The 7450-nt window shown below is 46.3% G+C and overlaps 1 protein-coding gene across 1 annotated transcript in view; it reads right to left on the reverse strand.

Moving 5' to 3' along the window:
• Nucleotides 1–3389, reverse strand: part of NAPB (NSF attachment protein beta) — a 41485-nt gene extending 38096 nt beyond the window's left edge. The window contains exon 1 of the mRNA XM_003983836.6: nt 3203–3389. Within this exon, the coding sequence (XP_003983885.1) occupies nt 3203–3300 (98 nt within the window). The 5' untranslated portion in view covers nt 3301–3389. The remainder of the gene's footprint in view (nt 1–3202) is intronic.
• Nucleotides 3390–7450: the final 4061 nt, after the last annotated feature.

Genomic DNA, 7450 nt, shown 5'->3' on the forward strand with positions numbered 1-7450 from the left:
AAGACAGCAAGAGATGCCTTAGCAACTCCAAACTTTACTTTACTGTCATACTCAGGCCAGTTTAAGATCTCACTTGCAGCTCTTTAAGATTTTACATTTGAATTTGAAATTAACTACAAAATTTAATAGCTCACTCCTGGGAACAAACAAATTGAAAACGCTACTCTTTTGGTGGTAGTTTTGCTATACTGTGCTAAGCCCTTCAGAAAGAGTAAGTTTTAATTCAATTCCACAACTACAAAAACACACTACTGTCTAAATGGCAGTCAAGAAGAAAAGGAGAACACCAATAAGGGGTATTTTGTGATGGTTGCACCCCTTAGTGGCTTAGGAACATCTTGCAGACTAGCATGGGACTTGTGCCTTGTACACAGAATACATGACTGATCTTTTCTCGGGAATATACAATGTATATTTTCATGTAATCTTACTGAAAGCAATAAAAAAGGAAGAGCTATAGTATAGTAGTGACAATACAGTATTGCCACAAAACCAGTGTGGGTGCTGGATAAACATGGAGTGAAGGAGATGAGCTCCTAATACATTTTAATCTGCAGTTAGGATAATGAGAATGAGTCCATGTAAAATATGCTGCAATAGGCTGAGCACCTAATTCTAATGGCTGCCATGTCATCAAAACAGCATCATCTGTCGCCTTTAAAGCACGAACCGGTCGGCTCTTAAATACATGGCTCAAATGATACTGATGATACATCGGTATGTGAGTTTTGTTAATTCAGGAGTCTGACATGGAGGTGGACTACACTGTGGTTTCAAGAAAGAATAACAAGTAGATGGGAAAATTCTGTATCAAAAGAAGGGTGACAGGGTAGACTACCAGGTAACCCAGTCTAGAAGGATGAGGACAGGTACAGATGATGCCAGACATAATAGAAGATTCTAAACATCTAAAATTGATACAGAATCGGTCTTCCCACAGTAACTGACAGAGAAACTAGGGCTGGTTTTTAGCTTCAAGTAATTATATACTATTAAAACTCAGAGAACTGAGTACTCTTCTTCCCCAAGATTTCCTGGAACCAAGTATCACTGAAAATAACACAATTACTCCCCATACGATAAATAACACATGGTACAAAGCCCTTTCAAATCTTTCATTAAAGGACCAAAGATCCAGTCCTAAAGGTCTTTGGCTCTGAAATCCTGTCAAAGTCACTTAATCTGTCTGGCCCTCTACTTCCTTGGTAAATATCAGATGACAATTTTGGCAAGTACGCTAATTAATATCATAGTCACCTTCTCCAATGGTTCTAAATGTTTTACATGCATAAACTCACTGAACCCTCACTATTAGATGTACTATTATTACCCCTTTTTACAGCAGACGAAACTGGGGCACGGAGAGGCTAAGTAACTTGCCCCCCATCCAAAAGCCTGCCATATCCAGGCCAGACCTGGGACGCAATGACTTTTATGCAGGTTAAAGACAACAGTCTTCCTATAAGGCCTGTCAATGAAATAGGTGATCAACAATCAAGGAGAGAAAAGATGTTTGTTTACAAACAAAAGCCTTTTCAAAATCCTTTTAGGATTATTGGCTCAAGACTTGGCCTAGCTTCATCAAAACAATAACGCAACACCACTTCACAAAAAGGAGGGTTCCCTTGAGACAAGTATCAAGTGCTGTAATGTTCTCCTCTGCCAATTATAGATTCTCTTCCAGGGAAACACATCCTGACTTGAAATATGCTGTGACATTAAGATCACCTCCAGGCAGGAGGTGCTAGGACACTAAATTCTATTCAAATATATTTTAAATGCTTTGTCAATCACAGAAAGGCGCTATTGTTTGGTGTTAGCATCAAGCATGAGAGAATGCTCCTTATAAATCATAACTTTTAAAGGGGAACAAAGTTATAATTCACTGCTATGTTCCAAACTACACATCACAGGAGAATTTAGAAACCAGCTAGGATAAATGCCCTTCCCAAGGTTCTTGAGGTTAGGAACCTTTACTTTTATGCATCTTTGCTTCCTGTACTACTGTGCACTGCATGAAACCTGCATCTAAGCATTTCCTGGAGATGTATCCACAATGGTAAAGTATTATATTATAATCAAGAGAATGAAGATGGCAAAACAAGCAGATTCCAAACTGAATTTAGTACATAAAATAAAACTGTTGAATAATGTAACAATTAAGTATTGGTCCTTCTCAAAAATAAAAATATGTTCTTGCTGTCGGCAAAGGATCTTCACTTTCAAAAAGAAAAACACCACCACCACCACCACCACCACCACCACCAGGAAATTTCAGCCTCTCTAATCCTAAACAGCTGAATCATTCACATATTCAACCACCCAGAACGGTCAGTACAGGCTCTGCTTTTTGGGAAGTCCGAATTTAAAACCTTACCCCAGGAGAACAGAAAATTACAGAAAATTAACGGGATTCCCGAAAGACGCCTACTTAGGAGCTGCGTTTATCCTTAATCAAACAGGAGGCCCTGGCAAACCCATCAATCTCTGGTGAAGTAAAAATACTATACTGAGAAAACGTATTCCTTATCCAACGAACGTTTATTAAATGCCTACTTGGCGCAAGGCAAAGGAGCACCCCATCTCTGGAACCGAGGCGCCGCGGCAGTCTGCTCTTGCTCGGGGCCCACCGCCCAGCCAGATGCCCCCAGATGCGCGGGCCAGGCGTCCCCGGACCCGCCCCTCCGGCTCCTCCTGGGGTCGCCTCTGGCCAACACAAGTCTCTGAGAGATGCGGGTTCAGCCGTGGGGAAAAGAACAAATCTGTCCTGCCGCGGCGGTGACGGCCCTCCTCCAAAAGAGGCCACGGGACCCCCGCAACAACGCAGGGACAGCGCCGGGCCGGAGGGGGCGTGGAGGGGTGGGGGGGCCTCTGGGGACCCCAGGGGATATCTGGAGGGTGCGCTGCGGCTGACGGACCGCGAGAGACTGTAGAGGTTCTGGGGAGCGTGTGAGGGAGGTCTGGGGGCTTTAGGGGATGGGGGACACGCAGGGGTGCTGAGATCCCCTGGGGCGTTCTTGGGAGAGGGGTCCCTGGGAGGCTCTAAGACTTAGCAGCTCTCCGGAGGATGTATGGGAAATGAGGGCCGCTGGGCGTTCCAGAGGTGGAGGGGGGATTCAACAGGGCGCGCATGGGGGTCGGGCAGCTAGGGAGAGGGCCTGGGAAGGAGACCCCTTCAGGGCACGCGCGGTCTAGCGCTCACCCAAACAGCCCTCGGAGGAAGGAGTGGGAGGCCTTGACTCTCTTCTCCGCCTCCGCCATCAGCTGCACCGCCTCACGCTCCTTCCCCGCGCTGTCCATGTCGCCTGCTATCGCCGCCACAACCGCCTAACCTGGCTCGGATGCGCCTTCCGCGCCTTCACCCTCCTCTCGCAGCAGCGGGTCGCGCAGGCATGGCGCGCAAGGCCTATCGGGACTTGTAGTCCAAGGCTGGTCACTGGCGGCGGAGATGCGCGAGGCCTCAACTACAATTCCCAGAAGGCCGCTGAGCCGGGCGGGGTGGAGATCTGAGGTAGCGGACTAGCGGCGCCCAGGATTTCGAGATGGGGGGGGGGGGGGGGGCGTGACTCTGTATGGGTCTTAGTCCAAGGTGAACTTTAGTCTTTCAAGTATACGGGGAAATGGAAAATGCCCCGTGGCTTTCCAGTAAGGATAACCTCAAACATGCAGCCTCACGTTGGTTCAGGAATCCCTGTTCACCACGACTGATAACCTGGCAATGGGATGGTTGAGCAAACGGAGGATAACAGATTGGAACGTTCAACCTACGCGCAAATTTTGCAAAAGGGGATGTAACGCAGCCACCAAAAGCAATTTCATTAACCATGTGATGCCTATCCACCCACCCACCCGCCAGCAACAGCTGGCAGAGAGAGCCATTTTTATCTCCAGAGCAAGGCGTTTAAGAATGTAATCATTTTCCCCAATATAAATTCAGAGTTATTTTTCAGTCTCCCCATATTTCAGCCTTATGTTGGCCCTCTCCTCCTTGGTTATAAATGAGTTGCATTTATGCTATATATGCGTAATCCACTCTTTTAATTGACTGAATTATTTTCTATGGATGGGAGGCTTTGAACTTTCGTATCCTTTACGTGGTGCTGGCCATAGGGGGTGAGTCTTCTGGAGCACAATTCTGCCTGCCAGGAAGACTATCCATAGATAGATGCTATCGTGTGCCAACAATTTCCAGGCCTGTCCGGGAGGGAGGTTTTTTTTGTTTGTTTTGTTTTGTTTTGTTTTGTTTTGTTTTTTGCTTTTGTTTTTGTTTTTTTAAATACAAAGTCTAGACCATTTATTTGGCAATGCTAAAGCAGAGGTGGTGAAGCAAATATGAAAATCACTGCCAAATGAGAACTTGTGACAACATTAAACTATTAATAAATACACTGTGGGCACTGGAACACAATATATATCTAAGAAAATGAAGTCTATCTTTAGAGAGCAAGACAACAAGGGTGAAACTCCTTGAAAGGTAACTAAAGCATAGATCGCAGAGTTCATACATTGAAGGTGCTCTAGAATCACTCTATCAGATCTGCAAGCAGGGTTTACTTACTATTACTACATGCAATACTCTAACTTCGAAATCCCAATTTGTGTGCTTTTGAAGCAGTATTGGAGAAGAAGGAGGCAGGAAATTAGAGGTGGCAGTAAATGCAGGAGTAATGAGAAAAACTGCAAAACTGGAAATAAGCACTTGCAAAGCAGAGCAGTCCACAGGGATTTTCACAGAGTGGGGCCAACTCAAAAGCTCTTAAGTGTGGCATCATTATGTTGAATAAAGCAGCTCCCAAAGCTGGCCCAATGCAGAAACTCCAAAGGATGTTCAAGAAATACTGATTCCTAAGCCACTGGCTTTTTCTGTTAGGATCTCCTGAAGTTGAGATCTAGGAAATGTACATTTTAGAAGGAACTCTCTGCTGCTATTGTCAAGCACACAGTTCTAGATTTTCAAATCTGTGGTCAGCTCAAAAGGAGATGGAATGGACTGCCTCCTCCAAACCAGAATATGCAGTTAAGAGTGGCAGGGCACATAGTGACATTTTTTATGTTTGGGTATTTCCTTCATTCTCTTCTTTCTGTCAGGCACATCCTTCCCCAGTCCACACCCAAGTGGCATAAAAACTTCAAGCTGTAATTGTTGTGTAGAGCACATGTTTCTTCTCCCAGAGGCTAGATTAGGGGATGTGGCAGGGCAGAGAGGCAAACCTCACAGAGTGAGGATGGCTGAGAGAAAGATAAGGAATCCACCAAGCAGGAGAGAAATGGAGACCTGCTCTCATGTGGGCCAGGGAGGGTGTGAGGCCCTCAAGTAGGAGCCATCCTAGAGTAGGTCCAAAGGACCTACACCTGTGCTGACCAGGATGATGGCCACTCACCACAAGTGGCCATTTAAATGTAAATCAAATAATATGAAATCAAATGTAAAATTTCATTCATCAGTCACACTAGCCACATTTCAACTGCTCAATGGCCACATGTAGCTAGTCAGCTACCATATTGGACTACACAGATACAGAACATTTCTATTTAAAGCATAACCTAGTGGACAACGCTGACTTAGATATACTTTGCCTTTCAGCAACTCTGGGCATTTAGAAGAAAAGATTTCGGACAGTTTCTGAGAAGATGGAGCAGGAAAGGAGAAGCTTGCACCCTGAACCAGGCAGAACCAAGCAGGATCTGTAGGTCTTCCCCTATGATCAGGGTAGACACACAGACATTTAGACTGAATGAACACACAGGAGGTTAAATTGGAATGTCAAGTATCCCTCTATTCACCCTGAGAGGTGGTCTGCAAAGGTAAGGCTGAAGCCATCTGAGAATAGCCAGCTCTAAGAGAGGCAGAGTCAGAAAATTATCTGTGTGAAAAACAAGATGTGGCCATCTGCACGTGTTCACAGTAGGGGGTGCAGCATGGCTAGAGTCCTGTGTGGAGACTAGCACCAAGGGAAGGTGCAGAAGGCACAAATGCATTGTACTTCCAGGATTGCGTGGGCTGGTGTCTTCAGTGACCAGTGCAGGTGCCCAGTGCCCTGGGTGAGTATCTCCCTAGAGCTGAGTGTAGCTGGCTCCTGCTACTACTGCCCTACCCGCAGCTGAACAGCAGGTACCAGTTACTAAGTGGTACCAGTTCATTTAGTGTCACCCACCTCCCTTCCCTCTGATTCTAAAGTCTGTAGGAGACTTCTGGCCATGACTAGCATTGGGTGTTCCCATGCCTGTGGGTCCCAACTGCCAGCACCTGGAGTTCTCCTAAGTGTTCTCTTTGGCCTTCCAGCCTCCTCTGCTTGAATGCTGGAGAAGTGGGGAGGATTAATTAACTACACTAATAGGGGAATTAATGCCTCTTGGCCTTCCACGAGCAGCCCTCAATCAATGAGTGTTGGAAAATTGGAAGATAATTTTCTGGCGGGACATCTCTGAGCAATGTTTCACACTGTCTTGTGTAGTTTCCCAGTGGTAATGAGCCCCACTCATTACATATATTAGTGCTCACAGGAGAAGGTTGCTAGTTCTGTACTCTTTATTGACTTTCTTCCCTTGCCTCTCCCCATACTCCTACCAGTGCTGCCTTCTGGTGTCACCTTCCAGGAAATTGCTTCCACTGGAATCCTTGTCTCAAGGTCTACTTCTGGGAGAACATAAACTAAGACAGGGAGTGTATGCAGTAACGACCAATAGGCATAGTCTGGTGCCCATGCACAGTCGTGGTGTTCATTACAAATTCATAAATCAGCATTGTCATCTGTGGATAACTGTATACTTGGGGTTCTGGTTGCCACTTCAAACTTAGTGGTGTCAAACTACAATGATCATTTACTAGTATCATCACTTGTGGTTCTGGGGGCTGACTGGGCTCAGATGGGTGGCATCTGAGACCCCATCAAGTTGGGGGTCTCTCTTTCAGGTAGTTGCTGGAGCTGGGGTCACCTCAGGGCTTTCTGCTAATGCTTGCTGCCTGGGATAGGAAGACATGAAAGACCAGAGCAGCTGAGGCTCCTGGTGTTTCTCTCTGAACATTTACATGGTGTTCAGGGCTCCAAAAGTGATGGGGGGAGGGGAGCCAGGCAGCTGCTGGATTACCTTTATGACTTAATCTCTGAAGTTCCAAGGCATCATTTCTGTTTCCCTAAAGCAAATAGCTCAAGCTCACCCATATTCAAGGGGAGTGTCTCTAAGGATTTGCAGATGTGTTAAACCCCCCAGAGTTACATTCAAGGGAGCCAGTCCCCACCCTGGTTGCATTGACAAAACTGTGAAGCTACAGCCCCCAGGCTGGGGAGCAGCCCCTCACCTCCAAGGGCCTTCGAATCCCTAGAGGGTCTGCCCCATCTTCAGCTGCCTCCTCCAGTGATATCTCAGCTTCACTTCTGTCTGTAACCTAAGAGTGGCTCAGAGGCATTGGAAGGGACAAGGCCAGGGCTCCTCTAGTGTTGTCCCCTTC

This window comes from Felis catus, chromosome A3 (genome assembly GCF_018350175.1).
Source record: "Felis catus isolate Fca126 chromosome A3, F.catus_Fca126_mat1.0, whole genome shotgun sequence".
Classification (NCBI taxonomy): Eukaryota; Metazoa; Chordata; class Mammalia; order Carnivora; family Felidae; genus Felis; species Felis catus.